We start from the raw sequence: 25594 nt of genomic DNA on the forward strand, positions 1-25594 counted from the left end.
GCATGGAGCCCAGGGGTAGTTAGAAACACTGTTTGTTATGTTTACCTCCCCTGAACCTCCGCTAATTATACTCTGAGGTTCTGAAGAGACCCCAGAGTATAATAGTAGTTTGCTACTCAAATTTGGGTTCTGCTGAAACCCAGAAAATGCAGAATAGAAATTCCCTACGTATGTGGATTTATTGATTTTATTTATGTAGGGACATTATACTGTGTGGAGAGGCACTGATAGGGCCATTACATAATTGTTAACAAAGGCTATGAACAAAGTATTATTTTATTAAAAACTTATAAATGGTTGCTACTTTGTGGGTACTCAATTTTTATTGAATTTTCATCCAACACCATGACACTAGCAAAGATCATATGTAGTATAAAATGTCATGGAGTATAGATGGCACTTCCAGTGTCAGTTGCACAAAATATTGTCATAATAGAGAGAAAAACATAATCACAAAATAAATAGAACAGCAATGCAACAGATTTGGCTCATCATCCTAGTCAAGCTCTTTCCCTATACTCAGTCATGTTGCTGGGTTATGAGCCCCACTGCCTTCCCAATAATAAATAAAAAAATAAAAAACAGCAAGGGCCCCGTAGCAGCCATTATGGCTGCTATAGCAGTAGCTCCACCTCTCCTAGGGGCATTAAAAATAACATTTTTCTACTGGAGCCACCCCGTTGCTATGGACCTTCTAGGCACTGGACCTCCATTTTCTCCCTATACCTGGAGCTCTGAAACTTAAGAAAGGTATGTTTTTTATTCTGCTAACAGCATCTACAGCACTAAGGGAGCGGTGTAAAGTAGCTGGGGCAGTGATAGACTCCCTCTAAATTGAATTAAAAGGAACCTGTCAGTAGATCCAGTAACCTTGGGAAGCATGACATACTGACTTACTCTCACATTTTAAAGAATTATGTTTTTAAAAACATACTTTTAAAAGGACCTTTCATGGGTTTGGGCACAGGCAGTTCTATATACTGCTGGAAAGCTGACAGTGCACTGAATTCATCGCACTGTCGGCTTTCCATCAGTATATAGAACTGCCTGTGCCCAAACCCATGAAAGGTCCTCTTTAAACCAGGCCAGACATAAGGAGAAATGTCTGCCGGTTGGTATTCCTCCAGCTTTTCCCCATCACCATACATTAGAGACATTATTTGTCATACACAGTATATTCAGGATGTGTGCAGTCATATGCACCAACACCTTATATCTGTTTATTATTACTATTATTATTCATTATATTATATATTAATTCAGAATTATCAAGCACAATTTTTATTCATATTAGGACTATTTTCACCAAAGTTGAGAGGTATAATTATGTGGATCCAGATTATGCATATACAGAAGATGAAGAAAAGTTAAAACAAGCTCACAAGGACTATTATACTAATTATATCAAGAACAGGAGAGAAAATCGTCTGAAAGAAGAGAAGGATAGGTATGTTGTGCTTGAATGAAAAGTCATAATTAACCTTGTCCTGAATTCATAGCAGCATATGTGATGGTAATACTTTATGTCGTTTCATCTATCTGAGAGACACTTGGCAGATGTGAGTGTTAACAGGTGCATTCATTCTTGCACATAGAGATATTCACCTACTCATATAATTTATTGTAATGTGTATTTCACTGTATCATGGTGTGAGGACCCATATTGGCTCAATAAAGGTCATTGATCACTGACCACTAGCTAAATTATGAAAAAAACTTACACAAGCAGAAACCTTGAAATTGGTGAGTAACTGAACCACAATATATATGTGAGTGTTTGTAGGCTTAAATAAAAATCTGAAATAGTATTAAAAAATGGAGATATTGGAATTTGAAGTGAAAAACGATATTCTTACTCCATAAACGAAACACAATGAAGATATGTTTGTTCCTATTGTTAAATAAGAATTGCTTTTCTCTATTTTATTAAACTAAATCTCTCTCTTTCTAGGGAGTTTCAAGACGTTAACAATGATGTTGACATTGGTATTTCACCAGCTGCTGGACTTCGATCACCTACCGCTTCAATCTTTGAGTGCTTTAATGGGCAACAACAAAATAAATCAGCTCCCCGCAGTAAGGGTCGTATGATAACCACTCGCCAACTTGCTGCTGGCGAATCTAGATCCATAACACGAGAAGTAAGTGTCTAATATCTTAATATAATGGTACCTACTTATCTACGTAGAGTTTGAAGTCTACTCTGTATTATCCAGCCCTTCTACAATATTAAACTACAATGCAACTTATCTATCCCAACAAACATTTTGTAGTTACATGCTACTACTGGGGAAATGGAATGGGATTTTCTTGGACAGGTTTAAAGGAATTAACACAACAAACGAAAGGTGTGTCAGCTCACTCACATGTCTTCTAGCATAAATATCCGTAGATGTTGAAGTGTATAACTTCAATGGAAAGCCTTGAAAAAATGGAAGATGCACGGAGAATCCAGCCTCTCAGCCCAAGGTGCAAACATATTCATCCAAAATGGAAAGATCCAGCATCAGATTCCTTTGAATAAAACTTAGCTTTTATTGTGAAAAATTTTTCTGAACATAATATGTTCAATAAAATATCAACAAATATTCATGATGGCAGAGTTGAATACAAAAAAACGTCTGACTGACGCGTTTCGGGGCGTTATAGTTGCCCCTTCCTCATAGTCTGACGCCACAGAAAAACTGACAACCTTAAATAGCACTGCTGATTAATCGTGCACCTGTTCAGTACTAGGGTCAGAAACTCTACCTAACAATCAAAGGTCACAATGAAAAACATAACAAACATTCAAAACAAAAACAAAAGACAAAACAAACCCATATCATAGGCAAATGAAACATACATAAACATACATCTCATAAAATACATAGATAATGTGTAAAATATGTAAAAAATCCAGAATGAACTTACGGAGAAACGAACACGAGAAGATTAATGGTCCATGGCGCCGCATAAGCTTTCATGCTGCCCACAATAAAGATGTCCGACTCACTCTCAAGTGCGCATGCGTGTTTTAACAATTTGATCATGTGGATAAATGGACCAATCACAAGTAAGAAAGCTTCGTCTTACATATACACAGCACACAAATGACATAACTTAATTTAGCTTGCTGAAAGCAATCCAAAACATAGGTATACCTATATCATAAGTTCAAAGTTTACTGTTAGTACCTGCATTGTGAATATATACAAAACCGAATTGTATTAAGGTTTTTCGTAGAATATGCTTTGTTTAAAGATCTTAATTTTGTAAATTTTATAGATAATATTATTAATATCCTACTGTTATTAATAAATAATTTTAATTGCTGTTATTATATACATTTATTATTTAATTATGTTAATCATAATATACTCTGACAATATATATCCGCAATACATGGACAGTGGATCCCAACAGCCAACTTCAAACATTTATTCAAATATACACCTCCCAATCCAAGAAAAGCATAAATGTAATTGCATTATTAATCAATATTTGTATATGTAAGAAAGATCATTTTTATAATTCATTCCTTTAGGTACCCTTGTATCCAATTTCAATACCCAAAAGGCTTCTCTGATTCCAACCATGTGTTCCCAGTTTCCTCCTCTTTCTGGTTTGGTAATACGCTCGATCGCCTTGAAACTTAGGGATGAGATGTCCCCTTCATGTTTTTCCCGAAAATGTCTCGTTACTCCTGTGATTTTCATGGAATTTTTGTTAGTAATACTTTGTACATGTTCGGATATCCTAAGTTTCAAGGATCTAATCGTACTACCTACATAGTACATATTGCATGTCTTACATGTGATCATGTAGACCACATGATCTGTTGTGCAATTCATGAAGCCATCAATTTTAAAAGTAAAGGTGTTGGTGGAATTTTTAAATATAGATGTTTTTTCTACATATTTACATGTTTGGCACCTATTTAAACCACACTTGTGAAAACCTTTGATGTGTAACCAGGTTTCAGATCTAGATTTATTTTTTTCTTCCAAGAAAAGACTAGAGGATAAGTAATTTCCTAATGTTTTTCCTTTTCTGGAAACAAACCTAACTCCTCCAGTTAGTATAGTACTAAGTGTTTCATCTTGATATAATATCCCCATGTTTCTACGTATTATATTTGTTACTTCTTTGTTGTCTGTGCTATATCTGGTTGAGAAATAAAGATTAGAACCACTATTCTTAGTAGGTCCACGTTTGTTCCTATTCTTATTAGATGTTTAGAAGTGTCTTTCTATCTGTTCTCTCTACTATATCCCTCGCTCTATTTAAGGACCAGTTTGAATATCCTCTCTCCTTCAGACGCTTGTAAACCTGCTTAGATTGTAATTTGTAGGTATCATCATTGCTGCATGCTCTTTTCAGCCTCATCATCTCTCCTACTGGCAATGCACGTATGGTATGAGCTGGATGGGAACTTTCGGCATGCAGCAATGCTGGATCTTCTGATGCTGGATCTTTCCATTTTGGATGAATAGGTTTAAAGGAAATACTGAAGCAGCACAACCACACAATAACTTGTGTTAGATTCCTAATGTGCAACTTTTTTTGTCCTATGTCATAAAATCATTGGAAAAATAATTTTTAGCGTAAAGAGAGTCTGTCAGCAGAAAAATGATGATGCCACCAGCCCCAGTATCTATCAGCGGACAGTCTCACAAGCCCGATGCATAGATGGATAAATAGAAAGATGGATGTCATCCACCCTGGATCTCTACTTCCAGGAGAACGACACTGCAAATTGTGTCCCCCGTTACACTTTGGGCCGTCCAAAAATGTGTGATTCGGGGGATGTTTGTACAGCATGGCATGTCTCAAGAAGGAAAAATCTCAGGAGATCGCTGCCTTGTGGAGGTGTTCTCTCTGGAGCAGACTTACATGCGAACTCATGGCGAAGATGCCCGGTCGGCCATCCTCCGGGCTCATAAAAGAACTGAGGGAACGTTTAGATATCCGAACCCGTTGTCTCTTAGCTAGGGGCCGTCGCCACTTTTATGAGTTCGGGTACAAGTGTAGTCGAGCCTTGGCAAGATTATTATTATTATTATTATTAATATTACTAGCAGTACCCGCGACTTCGTCCGCAGAACCCTGACCTCCTGCGCGACCCACCTGTAGCGCCGCGCAGGCTTCTTCCTTTGCCTTGTGTCCACAGCGGCCCCCTTTTCCTCATCTCCCCCCTGGTGCCCGCCAACCCCCTTTTTTCCTACCCACTCCCTCATGTGCTCGCTCCTTTTCCCCCCTAGGCCCGTGTCCCCTTCCCCCACCCCAACCCCATGTCCCCTTCCCCCGTGTTACCTACCCCAAGCCCCCTTTTTACCACCACCCCATGCCCCCTTCCCTGTCTTACCTACCCAATGACCCCTCCCCCCCCAGACCCTGTGTCACCTTTCCCCCCACCAACCTGTGCCCACGGCCTCACCATACCCCGGGCTCCCCATGCACCGATGTTACAGGGGTGCCTATGAGGGCCCCCCCTCCCGCGGCAAGCCATGTGCCCCCATTCCATCTGTGGGCGCTGTGGCGGCCCTGTCCTCGTCCCCCTTCCAGGGGCCCCCGGGTTAACCTGCCCAGGTCTCCCCATTTCTGCATCCACCACAACCTCCTCACTCCCAACACCCCAACCCTCTCCCTTCGCAAAGTCCCCTAACTCGCCTGTCGTCACAACCCTTCTCCTGTGGCCGAAAGACACTGTAGATAGCCCTGAGCAGACATCGGCAACATCCCCGACGGACATGCAGAGTCCAGAGGCTGCAGCCGCCACGGGACAGCAGGCCGAACCGGCGTTCCAGACCGCAGCGCAGGCGACCCCCTGTCCGGCCACGGCAGAGCACTGCGGTCCTGTGGTAAGCCCGCATAGGCGGGGCAGCGTACGCACTTCTCGCTGCCCCAAAGTACGGGTGCTGGTTCAGGACGCTCTGGACCTCTGAGAGCCGCCATGTTCTTGTGGACGCCAGCCAGTCGATAGCTCTGCCCACATAGAGAAGCGGCACCCATCCATGTGAGCTGCTGATGGGGCTGGGATGACATCATCCCAGGTCCTACAGCGTCCCAGGTCCTGCAGCGAATTCAAAAGTGAAAATCACCGGTCATGGGAGGGAATTGTGGTGGTGTACGGGAATTCCATGTAGCCTATCGTTCAATCCGGGACCCAAGGTATGTATGTGCGCAATTTCAGCCAAATTTGTTCGCCCATCTAGGTGTCATTGCGTCCCCTTTCCAACCCCCCTTCCTTCCCCCTGACCCCTTTGCACCCACCCCCGCAACCCCGGCCTCGGCCTCCTCCCCTGCCTGGGGTTAGGAGCTAGGCCCAAGAGGGCAATAGGGAGTTTGTGGCTTGCTATGCTAAAAAGTGTGTGGGATTGCAGAGCTGGTGGTTTGAGTTGTGGTTTTGTGGGGGTCCTGGCAAAAATTTATGTCTGCGATTGTGACGAAAAGTAGCCTATCATTCAATCCTGCCTAGGAACTATGTTTGTTGAAACTTTGAGCCAAATCGGTTAAGCGGTTTTTGCGTGATTGAGGAACAAACATCCAAACATCTAAACATCCAAACACACAAACATCCGTAGGATCATTATTGTTTATTTATATATATATAGCACCATTAATTCCATGGTGCTTTACATTTGGGGGTTATATACAATAAACAAATTATACAGGTAGATATAATACTAACAATGACCGACTGGCAGAGTGGGGTAAAGGGCCCTGTTCGCGAGGGCTTACAATCTATGAGGGAAGGGGGGTAGAGACAGAAGGAGAGGGAGAGACTGTACAGATGGTGGTGTGCTGATAGTGTTATTGTAGGTTGTAGGCCTTCCCGAATAGGTGAGTCTTCAGGGCCTTCTTGAAGCCTGTGATTGTGGGAGTCAGTCTTATGTGCCTTGGTAGGGAGTTCCAGAGTCAGAGAACAGAGATCCCGTAATTTCATTCCTGCTATCTCAGACGCGTCGGGCTCCCGTCTAACAGACCTGCACAGTATAGCTGAAGAGTTTGCGTGGTTTTACCGCCAGCTCTATAATCTGCCCCCCTCCGCCCCAGACCCCTCTACCCCCATCCTCCCTATTATCCAGCATTATCCGCCAACTCCCTGTCTGAACTTGATCTACCTATATCAGGGGAGGAGATTTCTCAGGCCCTTAAGACCATGCAACCGAGTAAAGCCCCTGGGTCCCAACGGCTTCCCCGCCTCCTACTATAAGAAATACTCACCTACCCTCCTAGGCCCCTTGGCGCGTGCCCTTAATTCCTTGTTGGCCCACATTGCAGTCATATACAAGGAGGGGAAAGACCCTGCACTATGTGCCAGCTACAGGCATATTTCCCTTCTCAATGTGGACTTAAAGATCTTTTCTAATATCTTGGCTACAAGATTAGTTCATTCCGAGGCCAGGGACAACACCATGAAGGTGATCAATGCCATTCACTTTGCTCATTCCATGGCCTCCCGCTATTCCTCCTTTCAATTGATGCTGAGAAGGCATTTGATTGGGTTGGCTGGCCCTTCCTCTTCGCGGTGTTGGACCAAATGTCTTGGGTCCGGCCATGCGGACCTGGATCTCTTCTCTTTATTTCAATCCGTCGGCATCCACCAGAGTCAATAGTGTTCTATCTACCCTCTTCCCGATTGGGAATGGCACGTGGCAGGGTTGCCACCTCTACCCACTAATATTTGTCCTGACCCTGGAGCCTATGCTTAGGAAAATTAGAGCCAACCCTGCGGTAACTGGTTTTGAGATCAGGGGTAGACATGTGAAGATAGCTGCTCATGCTTATGACCTCCTGTTTTTCCTGCGAGACCCTAGTCAGTCCCTTCCTGCCCTGATGTCCAAACTCCTGGAGTTCCAGGTGCCTTGCCAATTTTTAGATAAACCTTCAGAAATTGGAGGCGCTTAATATCTCTCTCCCAAGTGGGCTTCAGTCCTCTTTACAGTACTCCTTTCCCTTCCAGTGGTCTGACTCCGCTATCCGGTACTTAGGGGTTTGGATCTCAGGTGATTTAGGTTCCCTCTACTCCAGGAACTTCCTCCCCCTGCTTCGGACTATCAGGCTAGACGTGAAAAGGTGGTCTAAAGGCACGTATACGTGGTTTGGTCGATGTGCCATTTCCAAGATGAATGTCATTCCCCGCTTGTTATACCTTTTCCAGACTCTGCCGATTTATGTCCCGCCTGCCTTTTTCAAGCTCTTATACAGCGACCTCCTGCACTTTGGCAGGGCAAACACGCTAGACTTGCCTGCTTAACTCTTACCTTGCTGAAGTATTGGGGGGGTTTGGGCCTCCCGGATCCCCGTAAATACTACGAAGCCATTATGCTTATGGACTGGTGCCGCCACTCCTTCAAGCAATGGATTCCCCTGGAGGGCTCCTTCTCTGTCTCTCCCCTCCACCTCATCCCTTGGCTGGATTTCTTGCCCCCACCTGCTTTGAGGGCTCATCCCACCATCGGCCCTACCTTACAGGTTTGTAAACCGCTTTTTAAAAAGGAGCGGATCTCCCCTTCTCCCTCTCCTCTGTTTCCCATCCTGGGTAATCTTGCCTTCCCGGCGGGCCTCTCCCCGGGCCCCATTCGGCGCTGGAGCGAGGCAGGTAGGCAGAGGGCATTACATTTCCGATCTGGGAACTCATGGCGCACGCATGGAGACCTGCTTTCGGACCCCAACCTCCCTCCGCTGTGACATTGGAGAGTCCTCCAGCTCTCCCACTTCCTCTCCTCGCTTCCCAGCTCTGCGGGCTTCTTTAGGCCCCTCATGACTTTTGAGAAGGCCTGTTCTAACTCTGGCTTGCTCAGACATTCGCTCTAGGATTTCTGTCAGCTACTGGTCTCCCCTCCTCTGGGCCACAGACCCTCCTTCTTATTCAAGTGGGAGGCGGACCTGCATCTGTCCTTTTCAGACGCGCAGTGCTCCAGAATTCTGGAGTTTGCTAACAAGAGTTCGATTGCTTGCAAGTTTCATGAGGTGGGCTACAATATTGTGACTAGGTGGTACCATGTTCCATCTAGGCTACACAAGATCTTACACGTCTTCTGGAGCTGTACTGCGCTGAGTGGTTTCTGGGATGGCGTGCACCAACTGATTGTCCAGATCTCTCAAATTTCCATTCCATGTACACCGGCCCGCTTCCTGCTTCACCTATCAGACCTCCCTCTGTGGTCTTACCGCAGATCTGCTGTACGCCACATGATCAATGCCGCTAGGGCTTGTATCCCGGCGCTCTGGAAATCGTCTCATCCGCCCTCTCTCTGCCACTGGATCCGCAAGGTAGACGATATTCTTTGTATGGAAGACCTCACGTCATCCCTGAGGGATGTGTTTGACGCCTTTATGGAGGCTTGGGCGCCCTGAATCCTTTTTCAGGGTACTTAATTATACCTGATTTGCTGCGGTGATGCCGTTCTGATTGCCTAGCTTCCACGCCTGGATTCGGGACCATACACCCTCCCCCTCCACACACACTTTTTTTCTTTCTTTCTTTCTTTCTTTCTTTCTTTCTTTCTTTCTTTCTTTCTTTCTTTCTTTCTTTCTTTCTTTCTTTCTTTCTCTTTATTTGTTTGACTGCTTGTGCTGTAACAATACATTGTAATCTTTGCTTGGCCTGGTGTGTTTTTATTTATTATATTTGGTTCTGTTTTGATTTTTGCCTTGGACCCCTCCCTGTTCTGCGGGTCCAGTTCTGTGGTTTGTATATATTTTGTTGTTATAAATAAAGAATTTATTTAAAAAAAAAATAGAAAGATGGATGGATAGATAGATGATAGATAGAAGGATCGATAATGGATGCATAGCTAGATGTGTAGATATAATCTGTCTATTAAAATAGTATATATATATTCTCCACTTCCCCATCTGCCTTAAGCTATTTTAAAGGGGTATTCCCACATCGCATACTCACCAGTCTTCACTGCTGTAAAATCTTCTTTCTTCCTGGTTTCTTGAGTCATTTGGTGGGCGGGGTTTCACATGCAACCTGCCGTTTAGCTCTGCCCCCAAATTAGTGTGTAGCTCCGCCCACCACATTGTGTGATCCTATGGGACAGCTGAAGGGCCTGTGATGTCATCAAAGGTTCAGTTCAGTTCAGTGTCAATCCTAATCTAAGGTGCTCTTTAGTAATATGTGGCAAATGTATTAAGAGGTGCACGCCATCTGTAATTTGAAGTAAATCTGTGCTATACTCTATGTCCCTTTCTACTATACATTAAATCCAACTTCTGCCTCTGAACACTGACATTAAAAAACTGTTGAGGGAAGAAAGTTGCAAGTTCTTCCACTGGTGTGGTTTTCTCTAAAATGTGTAGTAGAGGAGTACCAAGTAAAACCAAAAACAGCTGAAGGAGCACAGTGCTCACCCAAGGAACTATGTCCCTTTGGGTTAAAGATTAGTGGATATTTTAGCACCCAGACCCTCACCAAAACACCTTCTGACAATTCTCTATGACATGTTAATGGTTTTCTGAATTTGGAGGTACTTTATAACTGTTACTAAATTATTCTGTAAATAAACTCTCCATAGGAATTCAGCATTCAGGAATTGGATAAGGGGATGCACTGTGTTTTGTTGTATTTATTTTTTTATAGGTTGATGTTATCTGGCCTTGTTTGCAAATAGATGTCCTTGCATGTGTTGTTTTCAAGACCTCCATCCTCTTTTGACTGTAATACAACATTTATAAGTATCATAACTATGTATTTTGACATTTTACTATAGATTAATGAAGGTCTCAATGCAATGCCCCGCACCGCAACAGAGAAAGAAGACTGCAGTCTTGTTCTGACACCTCAGCAACTTCACCGCATAGTTATCGGTAAGACTTGACACATGAAATAAGAATGTGAAAGGCCCCAAGCAATAATTGTTCTTTTCAGACTGTATTCAGACTTAAGATGTTCAACTATATAATTAATGCTAGAGATAAATATATAAATGTGCAGGGAAGCAGACCCTCTGCAGACATCTCTGGAAATTAATAAAGGAATTGCTTGAGCTAGTTCTGCAGGTAGCTTATTTATTTTTTCCACGACAGCTAAGTATAAATGCACCAGAGCTTATCAGAATTTAATTAAATTTGTCTTTTTGAAGTTTTTAACATTTTCCTTGCGCTTATTTTTCACATTTACAGGTCCTTCTACAATAAACTTTGGAGAAGTCTGTGTCTGCTCCACATCGGTTAAAGAAATGAATATCATAAATAGTCTGTCCACGTACATCTGGGTTCAGGTAGAGATTGATTGCGACGAGCTGCAGCAAACCGGCCCACTTTCTCATGTCGTGCCACCAATGTCAAAGACAGAGATCCCTGTTGTCTTTGAGAAAAACACACTGGGGAAATTTAAGAAGTAAGTAGAAAATATATATTTCTTATTCATGCAAATGTAATGGTATATCTTTACAATCTGTCTGTCATATGCCTGTTACAAAAAGGTGTAATTATTAGGGAGTCGATGAGTAAATCTGGAAAAAGGTACTCTCGAAAGCGGGAACAGTGACTAAACTGAAAACTAATATGGAAATTGGACCCCATGAGAAAATTAATATTTCAAAAGATATGTAAAAGAAGTGTGCTATGTTGTATAGACCTTGTAAATATGTCTTTATTAATTGTGTTAATTCTGCTGTATAAAATGCGTACTGAAATAGAGAGTAACTGTCTGCATTTGGTAACTGAGGGTCTTGTCGATCCTCTGCTCTGTACATGTTTAGTACTGTATGGTCATTGATACAGTTGTTGTAGATTCCTCTGGAGGTCAGGACTTTAGTAAGAGACAGTAAGAATCTGTTAGCATGTAGTCAGCAGTAGTAAAAATGTTCAGCATTCAATGTATGGTAGTTACTGATGCAGTCAATAACTGGTAGTCAGTGGTACTCGCAAAGGTCTGTACTTTCTGTTAGATTCAGATCCACTATTATCAAATTGCCCAAAAGCAAAACAGAAATCCCACTTAGCATCATAAGATTATTAAGGCTTAACTCCTAATAATATTTCCTCTCTAAAATCTCTAAAATGCAGTGCACCAAAGTGATTTGGAAAATTAAAATTCCAGTTCCTGTCTTAGTAGTCTATAAACTTTATTAGCTATCAATATTTATTTATTTAGATAGAAGTGCCATGAAAAGTTTCATTCACATAAACTGGTAAGTTTAACACACACCAGCATGTAAGTCAGTTTATGACCTGATGCTGCAGCTGGACGGCCATTCGTCCGCAGTGGGCAGTATGGACTGCTAGAATTAAAATATTAAGCGGATAAGAAATAGGGCTTCAGGCAGATGATAGATTTTCTCCTGTGTATTCCACATTCTCGTGATTTTTAAGTTGAGGCTTGATCCAGTACCTCTACTGCTCACATGGCACAACTTAATTTTCCTATAAGCCAAGTAGCCAGTCAAGTTAAATGGCCTTGGGGAGATGGGTTCTCTGTTCCAAATAAATAGGCCTGTGCAATTGAATGAGAGTGCAAGTCCAACTAAAGGGAACCACAACACTCTTACTATATACATAGAAGAAAATTCAGACAGCACCTCCCAATGTGAACAGGCGCAAGCTACCCAAGCTACCTTTGTTCCTTATAGCCGTTGTGCTGTGTCAAAGTGCTGCTATATTTTTTTGTTTTTATGTATTTTGCCACAGTAGCTTGCACCTGTTCACATTGGGAGGTGCTGTCTGAATTTTCTTCTCTCTCTCTCTCTCTCTCTCTCTCTCTCTCTCTCTCTCTCTCTATGTAATTTTATTTTAAATTTAAAATATGTTTTTCAAATTCTGTAAACTGAAACAACTATATAGAAGCCATTATACCCTACTCACCTACTATGAATTGCAAATGAGCAATGATATTTCTCATATACTAGGTAGACAAGAGGTTAAAATCTTAAATGTCTATTGTACTTATGGGAATAACCGTTTGCTTACTATCAGCATTTTATTTAGTATTGCAGTCTTCACCAGGGCTTTATCAACACATTATTAATAGATGACTTCTTTAAGCACAGTCTTTCATCAGCCACCTTTATGAGCCAACATGGTCTCCAAAGCTTTGTGACCCTGCGGCTATTACTAAGAACAAATGCAGTAAAAATAGGAGATATACACTGTATGTGAAAAGACTGTTTTCCACAGAATGATAAGGCATTAAACCGAGGAATATATTTTATGTATTTCAATCATTATGCTGACTTTTCTCATATTATTACAATCCTTCCAAATCCATACAGTAAGAATAAAACATATTTTACTGATTATGACTTTCAGGTCAATTTCCTACACGGTGAATAACAAGCACATCGGACATATCTTAGTAACTGCAAAAGCAGTTCCCATTGCCCTTGAGCTGTCTTCTCACGAGGTGGTTCTGAAACCCAACAACGACTTCTTAGCCGAGACAGGATTTAGATCGTCCATAAGATTGTATAATCACAGGAATCAGGCTGCCGAATTTAGCTGGAAGCCAATCATAACAGAAAAGGGAATTGCTTTTTCAATACGTCCTGCAAGAGGTAATTCACATAGAAAGACTCAGGTTTATTTTTTTTTGTAATAGACAAGAGATGTACATGTAAATATGTGTATGAAGTTCTCATATCAGAAGACTCTGATATTATTACTATTAGGAAGAAAAACATAGTGAACTGTTAATATGAAAAAGGCAGGCAGCACTGCAAATAGTTTCAGCAACATGAATAAATTATTGGATTGTTGCCTGCCTTTTTCCAAATTGCATGGATTGTACTTGGAACCACAGAGTGGCTTTTTCTATGTTTTTTTATTGTATTATTATTTTTGAGAAATATTAATATATTTAATAAATGTATTAATACCGTAAATATATTAATATTTTATATATTAAATTTTGATATTTTCATTTACAATAGTACCCATATTGTATTCCAATAGTATTCCATATTGTATTATGATGCAAGTTCAACATACAGATATGGACAGAAGAAATGATGCATAGTTTCATACTATTACATTCATGGTCTTAAAATGTGCATTTTGATAGTAATACATTGAGGCCACTACACAATGGATGGAGCCATCTGCACTGTAGTTGCTGTTACTAGCTGATATTGGGGATGCTGGTTGTCAGTCCAATACCTACCTGATATTGAATAGGTTATCAATATCAATAGACTGGAAAACCAGTTTAAGGCTAAGCCCCCACGGGTCTCTGCTGCGGGCAAATCACGGCGTTTCCAGTCCGTGGGGCCCCGGCCTAAAGAGGACTTTTTACTACCTCCACCAATTGAAGTTCTTAGTATCTCTTAATAGGTGCCGATCCACTGATTCCAGCTCAGTTGGAATTGTTTCTCTAGCCCCCACCATTACTGGGCATCAGAACTGTTAATTTTGGTGCCTGATGTCCTATTTAAGCTCTGTAATGGCAGCGTCAGGCATGGGGGTGTAATTCAGAGATTCAATCATAGACAACCAGTGTCATAGCTCAGAATCACGCCCTTTGTCTGCTCCTGCTTGACCCTGCCCTCCTGACAGTACAGAGACTAAATAGCATATGAGGCATCAAAATTAACAGCATTAAGTGCTTGTGAATGGTGGGGGCTAGAAAAAAAATTCCAACTGTGTCAGAATCAGTGGAGCAGCACCTATTAATTGATGTAAAATACTGGATTTGTTGAAGGTCGTGAAAGGTCCTCTTTAACATCTCATGCACATGGTGTTATTATGGCTCTGTGCAATCTCTGAAGTGGATAATTGTGTGCAATTTCTATTCCTATATCCCTAGTCGGGAGAGATAGCTCCTTTCTTAGAAGCCTTTTCTTTACCTTTTGTGTGCATCATTGTATAAAGCTATTCAGTCTGACTGAATAAATGAGTTTGTGCGATCTTGTTTAGAAACTTGCCGAACTGTGAAGATTATAATCATGATGTTCTCATTTGCTTCATTTTTTTACAGTACTTTATTTTGATGTTTAAAGTTTATCAGAAATATATTCCATTTTGCTGTGTGATTGATTCCTTTTAGGCATTGTTGATGCTTATGGAGACCTTGAATGTGAAGTTGTATGGCATCCGGGATTCAGCTCACCAGACATAGGAGAATTCAATCTATGTGTACAAAAACAAATTACTCACAAACTAAAATGCATTGCAGAGGTAAATCAACCCACTATATGTTGTATATTACCTCACATTGAAGTAAATAAAATTGCCAGAAAATGAGCATGTCATAGGATTGCCAGAAAATGGACATGTAATGGTAAATTATAATGTAATGATTTTTTCCTTCATTTGCAGCTTGAATCAACAAATATCCAGTTTACTGAACAAAGGATTCTTTTCCATCATGCTCCACTTGGCTTATCAACCTTTAAGACAGCTATTATTCAGAATACTGGACTGAACCATGCATACTTCAAGGTAACCATTAAGTGGATATAGCAGCCCTCACTCACTGACACAAATAGTCGTATAGAAATCCTGCAGAGAACAAAGGTGGTAATCTCTTTCTGGGTTGTTCCATTTTTTGCCAAAGAACTGAAAGGTGGTGTGGCTTAGTCAACGACACAGCAGGGAGGTTCCTGTAGCAACCCCTTGGATTGGAGGAAGGGGGAACAATGCTGTGCTTCTGGAACACATAGAGAGGAATCGCTCGGTTACAACCATAACTGTTTATTGTTCCTTTAAGTGTGAATTCAGTACTGTTCTCTAGATAGATAGATAGATAGATAGATAGATAGATAGATAGATAGATAGATAGATAGATAATATCAACTTGAGAGTGCCATAACAGTTTTATACAGCCCCCAAGTATCAGGAAAGAAATATGCAAATGTAGAAGAAGGAGTGGTCAGACATAGTGTATGTGGGTATCCTATTAATATTATAAAGGTGAAAGTTTGTGAGTTTGGATGTTTGTGGGTTCGTGTGTTTGGATGTTTGGTGTTTGTTCCTCAATCACGCAAAACCCGCTCCACTGATTTGGCTGAAATTTTCCACAAACATAGTTACTACACTGGATTGCGCAATAGGCTACTTTTCGTCACAATAGCACACATACGTTTTTCCCAGGACCCCCACACCCTGCAATCTCACACACTTTGGACCATAGCAAGCCACAAAATTCATATTACCCTTTACAGCAGAGGTCAGCAACCCCTGGCACACGTGCCAAGAGTGGCACTCCTGCCATATTTCACTGGCACACCAGCAGCACAGAACCTGCAAGAGTCAGGCATTTGGGGTTATTAGTTTAGTGTTAGTAACTCCATGTGCCTCACATTAATAGGAATAAACCCCATCATGTCCCTCATATTAACCCCTGTGTGCCCCATATAAAGGTTACTAATATGTGAGACATATGGAGGTACTAATAAAAGACCTCAATAATGAAGATACTTCATTATTACCTCCAAGTCTCTCACATATCAGTAACTCTTACACAAGGGTTAATGTGAGGGACATGATGGGGTTAATTGCTATTACTAAGAGACACATGGAGTTACTAAACTGTCATGCACGGGGCAGACTTCATGTTGCTTGCTCAACAGTATCCTGTGCCCAAAACTTACATGTACTAGCAGAAAATAACAAATCATACAATGTCGTATATCGAAGTATATTCACTTGAAATACCTCTGTCCCAAAGACACTATGTACAGTTTCTCAGAACACCGTATAGCAGCTGAAATACAAATTAACTTCAACACAAAAGTCTCATGTGCTCTCAGAATTACAGCAAAAACAAGATACAAAGTTACATTTCATATCCCATACCTTATACACAGTACGAAAACCTTACCTGCGCCTGTATTTACCCACTTCTACAATCACCGCAGACGAAGTCGCGGGTACCAGCTAGTGGTTTTATAATGTAAAGTTAATATAATGAAGATCACATTATCAATATAATAGTGCTGATCTTAGTACCTTCTTAGTAATACCATTCCCTTTTTTGTATGTACAAAGCAATATATCACCCTCCCTCCCCTATACCACAGTGTTTCATCCAGTCTCTCCAGACTTTGGAGTAGATCCAGAATTTTGAGTCCAGAGATGAACCACAGAGGTCAATTAGACCACTAGAGCAGTCAGTTCATAAGTTAGAATAAAAGTTCATATTAGGTCCATAGGAACAATCTTCCACACCCTCCTTCTTCCATCACTCCAGTCAGGTCTACAAAAGCAAATAATAGACAGAATTTTTGTAGTAGTGTCTCATGGCACACCTACATGATATTAGTCAGGTGAGCCAGCGTCTAGGTCAGTCTACCTTTCAGAAAGGGGGCAACATATATAGTGCACTATCCACCAATAGCGTCCATAGAGGTCCATAGAGCCCAAAGTTCCTCAATTCATTAAGAGTCCCTCTCTTTTAATAATACATATTTCTCCAGACATAGCAGTAGTACCAGCCCTTAGTTTTACTAGTCAGAGAGTAAAAAATATGCAACTCTATTCTCCAGGATGTAATTAGGAGAACAGTGCACTCTGTACGCCACCCTATAGAGGGCAGCATCCTTAACATCATGAACGACTCAGTTATAAAGTCTTTTTAATCATAATGTGGATTTAATTGCCAAATCAGTATTTCTGTCCCAAAAGGAACAGATTCCCAGCTATGGACAGCGCTGTTTTGGCCTATTGGGCCATCCTCAGCATAGCGTAGGGATACTGATTTGGCAGAGTGAGAGTATAGTCAGAGAGTCAGAGAAATCTGAAACCCCCTAAACAGAAATCTGAACACAGATGTGAACCGGGCCTTAGTATGGTTTAACAAATAGGTGCTGTGGAATAGGGGTGAACAAGTAACCATTGGGGCCCTTTAGCAAAACTGGTATTGGGTCCCCAATGTACCATGACCACCGTAAGCGGTAAGTTCGGAACTTGGAAAGTGTGTTATAATTTAAGTCTCCCTCACACACAAAGTGATGTCCCGTTACAAGAATAATGCACATTCTGATGTTACATTACAGATATCATGCACACAGTGATGCCACAGTACTGGGATAATGTACGCAGTGATATCACAGTATAAGGATAAAACATAGTGATGTCACAGTACTGGGATAAAGTACACTGTAACATCACAATACAAAGATAATGTACACAGTAATGAGACATATGTTGCACCAACATATTCCACAGCACTTTACATATCATAGGATTCATGAACAGCCAAAATGAAACATTTTACGAAAGTGCACAGATGTTAGATAAGAAAATATGATGATTCTGCCTACCCATTGGGTATATACTGTATGTCCAGGTAGTAGCTCTCTTGTTCCGCAAGGACATACCCATATGTCCTTGCAGTTTTAAGTGACTGCACAAAATCTTGCTGTTACTACAGCCGGAGATCCTCTAGAGAAAGCAGGGATGTTTTATTACCATTCCTGCCTTCCTGATCACTGTGCACACAGCCCTCAATCAGCTCTGTAAACATGAATATATGAGCCGCTATAATGCGACACCCCTCTGACCCAGTGGTCAGACACTGTTAGAGCTGCTGGGTCCTAGATCCCAGATCTGTTCATGGGCAAAAGGTAACCTCCTGTAACTGGGGCTTTGGTATGAGCCCAAGTTATGGGGGAATTCAGACTTCGTCACCATAAAAATAGTGTTCAGATCCCCCAAAGGTCTGTTATGAACTTATGGGGACACAATGTAAAAATGACTAAAATAGAAAAATGAAATAAAGAAAATAATACTCCAATACCATGCCCACATCACAGGTTCTAGCCCCACTACCCAACGACACAATACAAAATAAAAATTACCGTAATGGAGAGGGGAAAACTGGAGAGGGAAAAAATTTTTAGTAGCATTTTGTGGTATTTAAAAAACCCCACAAAAAACGTGAAATGTGAAAAACATTTTCCTTCCTCCTTTGTTTATATTGTCCCCCAGATATATATATAAAAAAACCATGCAAAAATAAAAATAACATAATACCTTATCTGTCACTGAAAAAAAAATGCTAAATTTTGTTGAATAATCCAAATTATAAAAAAATGTTATCGCCCTCAAAACCTCTATGAATAAACCCAAAAATGTGTCTGGTCTTGAACCAGAGAAATTGCCCCAGTACTGAATTAGTTACTCATACTCTTGAAGTTGTAGAAGTAGGAAGTCAAGCTGGGTAGCGCATTTCAGGGAAGTGGTGCAACTCAGGAGTAGAATGTTCTAATAATAGAGGATGTTAGTCTTTCCTTATTGTGACTGGGTTATCAGACAGGGACTCTACAGTCATGGCCAAAAGTTTTGAGAATGACACAAATATTATATTTTCACATGATATGCTGCCCTCTGGTTTTTATGTGTGTTTGTCAGATGTTTTTATTACATACAGAAATATAATTGCAATCATATTATGAGTAATAAAAAATATTGACAGTTAGAATGAGTTAATGCAGCAAGTCCACCATAGACCATTGTACTCTCTATTTGCAGTGTTGACCCTTCTTCTTCAGGACCTCTGCAATTCTCCCTGGCATGCTCTCAATCAACTTCTGGACCAAATCCTGACTAATAGCAGTCCATTCTTGCACAATCAATGCTTGCATTTTGTCAGAATTTGTAGGTTTTTGTTTGTCCACCCGTCTCTTGATGATTGACCATGAGTTCTCAATGGGATTAAGATCTGGGGAGTTTCCAGGTCATGGACCCAAAATCTCTATGTTTTGTTCCCTGAGCCATTTAGTTATCACCTTTGCTTTATGGCAAGGTGCTCCATCATGCTAGAAAAGACATTATTGATCGCCAAACTGCTCTTGGACGGTTGGGAGAAGTTGATCTTGGAGGACATTCTGGTACCATTCTTTATTCATGGCTGTGTTTTTAGGCAAGACTGTGAGAGAGCCGATTCCCTTGGCTGAGAAGCAACCCCACACATGAATTGTTTCAGGATGCTTTACAGTTGGGATGAGACAAGACTGGTGGTAGCTCTCAACTCGTCTTCTCCAAATAAGCTGTTTTCTAGATGTCCCAAACAATCGAAAAGGGGATTCATCAGAGAAAATGACTTTACCCCAGTCCTCAGCAGTCCACTCCCTGTACCTTTTGCAGAATATCAGTCTGTCCCTGATGTTTTTTCTGGAGAGAAGTGGCTTCTTCGCTGCCCTCCTTGAGACCAGGCCTTGCTCCAAGAGTCTCCGCCTCACAGTGTGTGCAGATGCACTGTCACCTGCCTGCTGCCATTCCTGAGCAAGCTCTGCACTGCTGGTAGCCCGATCCCAAAGATGAAACACTTTTAAGAGACGGTCCTGGCGCTTGCTGGTCTTTCTTGGGCGCCCTGGAGCCTTTTTGCCAACAATGGAACCTCTCTCCTTGAAGTTCTTGATGATGCGATAGATTGTTGACTGAGGTGCAATCTTTCTAGCTGCGATACTCTTCCCTGTTAGGCCATTTTTGTGCAGTGCAATGATGACTGCACGTGTTTCTTTAGAGATAACCATGGTTAACAGAAGAGAAACAATGATGCCAAGCACCAGCCTCCTTTTAAAGTGTCCAGTGGTGTCATTCTTACTTAATCATGACAGATTGATCTCCAGCCCTGTCCTCATCAACACCCACACCTGTGTTAATGGAGCAATCACTGAAACGATGTTAGCTGGTCCCTTTAAGGCAGGGCTGCAATGAAGTTGAAATGTGTTTTGGGGGATAAAGTTCATTTTCTAGGCAAATATTGACTTTGCAAGTAATTGCTGTTAAGCTGATCACTCTTTATAACATTCTGGAGTATATGCAAATTGCCATTAGAAAAACTGAAGCAGTAGACTTTGTAAAAATTAATATTTGTATCATTCTCAAAACTTTTGGCCATGACTGTACATGCATGAAAAAATAACCCAGCCTCAATAAGGAGGTCAAAGCTGGGTTTCACACAAAGTTCCTGCATTCATGGCGCTATCCATTGGCAACCGATCAAGACAACAAACTGTGACTAGAGATGAGCGAACACTAAAATGTTCGAGGTTCGAAATTCGATTCGAACAGCCGCTCACTGTTCGAGTGTTCGAATGGGTTTCGAACCCCATTATAGTCTATGGGGAACATAAACTCGTTAAGGGGGAAACCCAAATTCGTGTCTGGAGGGTCACCAAGTCCACTATGACACCCCAGGAAATGATACCAACACCCTGGAATGACACTGGGACAGCAGGGGAAGCATGTCTGGGGGCATAAAAGTCACTTTATTTCATGGAAATCCCTGTCAGTTTGCGATTTCCGCAAGCTAACTTTTCCCCATAGAAATGCATTGGCCAGTGCTGATTGGCCAGAGTACGGAACTCGACCAATCAGCGCTGGCTCTGCTGGAGGAGGCGGAGTCTAAGATCGCTCCACACCAGTCTCCATTCAGGTCCGACCTTAGACTCCGCCTCCTCCGGCAGAGCTAGCGCTGATTGGCCGAAGGCTGGCCAATGCATTCCTATGCGGATGCAGACTTAGCAGTGCTGAGTCAGTTTTGCTCAACTACACATCTGATGCACACTCGGCACTTCTACATCAGATGTAGCAATCTGATGTAGCAGAGCCGAGGGTGCACTAGAACCCCTGTGCAAACTCAGTTCACGCTAATAGAATGCATTGGCCAGCGCTGATTGGCCAATGCATTCTATTAGCCCGATGAAGTAGAGCTGAATGTGTGTGCTAAGCACACACATTCAGCACTGCTGAAGTAGAGCTGAATGTGTGTGCTAAGCACACACATTCAGCACTGCTTCATCACGCCAATACAATGCATTAGCCAGTGCTGATTGGCCAGAGTACGGAATTCGGCCAATCAGCGCTGGCCAATGCATTCTATTAGCCCGATGAAGTAGAGCTGAATGTGTGTGCTAAGCACACACATTCAGCACTGCTTCATCACGCCAATACAATGCATTAGCCAGTGCTGATTGGCCAGAGTACGGAATTCGGCCAATCAGCGCTGGCTCTGCTGGAGGAGGCGGAGTCTAAGATCGCTCCACACCAGTCTCCATTCAGGTCCGACCTTAGACTCCGCCTCCTCCGGCAGAGCCAGCGCTGATTGGGCGAAGGCTGGCCAATGCATTCCTATGCGAATGCAGACTTAGCAGTGCTGAGTCAGTTTTGCTCAACTACACATCTGATGCACACTCGGCACTGCTACATCAGATGTAGCAATCTGATGTAGCAGAGCCGAGGGTGCACTAGAACCCCTGTGCAAACTCAGTTCACGCTAATAGAATGCATTGGCCAGCGCTGATTGGCCAATGCATTCTATTAGCCCGATGAAGTAGAGCTGAATGTGTGTGCTAAGCACACACATTCAGCACTGCTTCATCACGCCAATACAATGCATTAGCCAGTGCTGATTGGCCAGAGTACGGAATTCGGCCAATCAGCGCTGGCTCTGCTGGAGGAGGCGGAGTCTAAGATCGCTCCACACCAGTCTCCATTCAGGTCCGACCTTAGACTCCGCCTCCTCCGGCAGAGCCAGCGCTGATTGGCCGAAGGCTGGCCAATGCATTCCTATGCGAATGCAGACTTAGCAGTGCTGAGTCAGTTTTGCTCAACTACACATCTGATGCACACTCGGCACTGCTACATCAGATGTAGCAATCTGATGTAGCGGAGCCGAGGGTGCACTAGAACCCCTGTGCAAACTCAGTTCACGCTAATAGAATGCATTGGCCAGCGCTGATTGGCCAATGCATTCTATTAGCCCGATGAAGTAGAGCTGAATGTGTGTGCTAAGCACACACATTCAGCACTGCTTCATCACGCCAATACAATGCATTAGCCAGTGCTGATTGGCCAGAGTACGGAATTCGGCCAATCAGCGCTGGCTCTGCTGGAGGAGGCGGAGTCTAAGGTCGGACCTGAATGGAGACTGGTGTGGAGCGATCTTAGACTCCGCCTCCTCCAGCAGAGCCAGCGCTGATTGGCCGAATTCCGTACTCTGGCCAATCAGCACTGGCTAATGCATTGTATTGGCGTGATGAAGCAGTGCTGAATGTGTGTGCTTAGCACACACATTCAGCTCTACTTCATCGGGCTAATAGAATGCATTGGCCAGCGCTGATTGGCCAGAGTACGGAACTCGACCAATCAGCGCTGGCTCTGCTGGAGGAGGCGGAGTCTAAGATCGCTCCACACCAGTCTCCATTCAGGTCCGACCTTAGACTCCGCCTCCTCCAGCAGAGCCAGCGCTGATTGGCCGAATTCCGTACTCTGGCCAATCAGCACTGGCTAATGCATTGTATTGGCGTGATGAAGCAGTGCTGAATGTGTGTGCTTAGCACACACATTCAGCTCTACTTCATCGGGCTAATAGAATGCATTGGCCAATCAGCGCTGGCCAATGCATTCTATTAGCGTGAACTGAGTTTGCACAGGGGTTCTAGTGCACCCTCGGCTCTGCTACATCAGATTGCTACATCTGATGTAGCAGTGCCGAGTGTGCATCAGATGTGTAGTTGAGCAAAACTGACTCAGCACTGCTAAGTCTCTGCATTCGCATAGGAATGCATTGGCCAGCCTTCGGCCAATCAGCGCTGGCTCTGCCGGAGGAGGCGGAGTCTAAGGTCGGACCTGAATGGAGACTGGTGTGGAGCGATCTTAGACTCCGCCTCCTCCAGCAGAGCCAGCGCTGATTGGTCGAGTTCCGTACTCTGGCCAATCAGCGCTGGCCAATGCATTCTATTAGCCCGATGAAGTAGAGCTGAATATGTGTGCTTAGCACACACATTCAGCTCTACTTCATCAGGCTAATAGAATACATTGGCCAATCAGCGCTGGCCAATGCATTCTATTAGCTTGATGAAGCAGAGTGTGCACAAGGGTTCAAGCGCACCCTCGGCTCTGATGTAGCAGAGCTGAGGGTGCACAAGGGTTCAAGTGCACCCTCGGCTCTCCTACATCAGAGCCGAGGGTGCGCTTGAACCCTTGTGCAGCCTCGGCTCTGCTACATCAGAGCCGAGGGTGCGCTTGAACCCTTGTGCACACTCTGCTTCATCAAGCTAATAGAGTGCATTGGCCAGCGCTGATTGGCCAGAGTACGGAATTCGGCCAATCAGCGCTGGCCAATGCATCCCTATGGGAAAAAGTTTATCTCACAAAAATCATAATTACACACCCGATAGAGCCCCAAAAAGTTATTTTTAATAACATTCCCCCCTAAATAAAGGTTATCCCTAGCTATCCCTGCCTGTACAGCTATCCCTGTCTCATAGTCACAAAGTTCACATTCTCATATGACCCGGATTTGAAATCCACTATTCGTCTAAAATGGAGGTCACCTGATTTCGGCAGCCAATGACTTTTTCCAATTTTTTTCAATGCCCCCAGTGTCGTAGTTCCTGTCCCACCTCCCCTGCGCTGTTATTGGTGCAAAAAAGGCGCCAGGGAAGGTGGGAGGGGAATCGAATTTTGGCGCACTTTACCACGTGGTGTTCGATTCGATTCGAACATGGCGAACACCCTGATATCCGATCGAACATGTGTTCGATAGAACACTGTTCGCTCATCTCTAACTGTGACCACTAAGATAGTTACAGAAAATCTTTAAAATTTTACAAAATGTGTACTTATTTTGTTTTGTAATTGGAATCTAAATTTGTAATATTAAATGGGGTCTGGAAGCTGGTCGGTCAAAAATAAAAATCATAAAATGCTTGCGACAGGTAGGGATTAAAGTCCGTTGGTTTCATTCTATAATGAATGGGAACAATGGACATTCATAACAGAATTGTGAACCTACCCTTACTTTTAACGTAACCTACACTAAGCATTACAGTAAAAATGATTATTTTGTGCTTACTATGTATAACTGATACTCTTCATTGCTGTATATCACCTCAGCCCAACAGGATTAAAAATCACTTATAATATATTGCTCTTATTTTTTAACATTTTTTTATTCTTCTTCCCATATAGGTTGTAGATGTTAGCCCATTACCTGGCATGACAATTACTCCATCCCAAGGAGTAGTCCCTATTGGAGGTCATGTTGCTCTCACAATATTTTTCACACCAAAGGCAGTCATGAAATTTGACACTAAAATCGAGGTAATTATATGTTGCGACCATTAACATGTCAATGCAAATCATGGAGGTAATAATAATATAATAATAATACATTATAATTATATAGCGCCAACGTATTCCGCAGCACTGTACAATTTGGAGGTAAAGCATTTTGGCCCAATTTATTACTCACTTTACACCTGATTGTGGTATAAATTGCACAGGTTAAAATGTCACATCTAGTTATGCCAAATATGTGCCATTTGTCACCTCGTTCCAAAAAAGAAATCAGGTTAAAAAAGTGCAGGTGGTCAAGTTGTAAATGTACAATATGTTTAGATTTATCAAAAGGCACAAAAACACTGCTTCCTATCATGGGCATTAAAAAATGAAAATTAAACCGTTGGATAATTCCAGATACACTGGATACACAGGATAAGGATAAGTTCCAAATAGCTGGGACCTCCAACAATGAGGAGAACAGGGTCCCCCTGAAGCCTCCTTGTGAATGAAGCGCTAATCCACTTGCATGGGACTGAAATCTCTGACTGGGGCTGGAAGCTCCTTAAATATTGTGTACTGGCCAAGCTGGATTACTGCCACACAGCTCCTATTTAGATAAATGAGAGCTTAGCTGCCGTAACCCAACTTG

At 42.5% G+C, this 25594-nt stretch overlaps 1 protein-coding gene across 1 annotated transcript in view; it reads left to right on the plus strand.

Annotated features, from left to right (window-relative positions):
- CFAP47 (cilia and flagella associated protein 47) overlaps positions 1 to 25594 on the plus strand; it is a 478593-nt gene that overhangs the window by 49811 nt on the left and 403188 nt on the right. The window contains exons 12-19 of the mRNA XM_075265004.1: positions 1295 to 1447; positions 1952 to 2141; positions 10707 to 10803; positions 11119 to 11335; positions 13246 to 13490; positions 14978 to 15108; positions 15250 to 15372; positions 24853 to 24984. Coding sequence (XP_075121105.1) covers positions 1295 to 1447; positions 1952 to 2141; positions 10707 to 10803; positions 11119 to 11335; positions 13246 to 13490; positions 14978 to 15108; positions 15250 to 15372; positions 24853 to 24984 — 1288 coding nt within the window. The remainder of the gene's footprint in view (positions 1 to 1294; positions 1448 to 1951; positions 2142 to 10706; positions 10804 to 11118; positions 11336 to 13245; positions 13491 to 14977; positions 15109 to 15249; positions 15373 to 24852; positions 24985 to 25594) is intronic.

Source organism: Leptodactylus fuscus, chromosome 2, assembly GCF_031893055.1.
Source record: "Leptodactylus fuscus isolate aLepFus1 chromosome 2, aLepFus1.hap2, whole genome shotgun sequence".
Classification (NCBI taxonomy): domain Eukaryota; kingdom Metazoa; phylum Chordata; class Amphibia; order Anura; family Leptodactylidae; genus Leptodactylus; species Leptodactylus fuscus.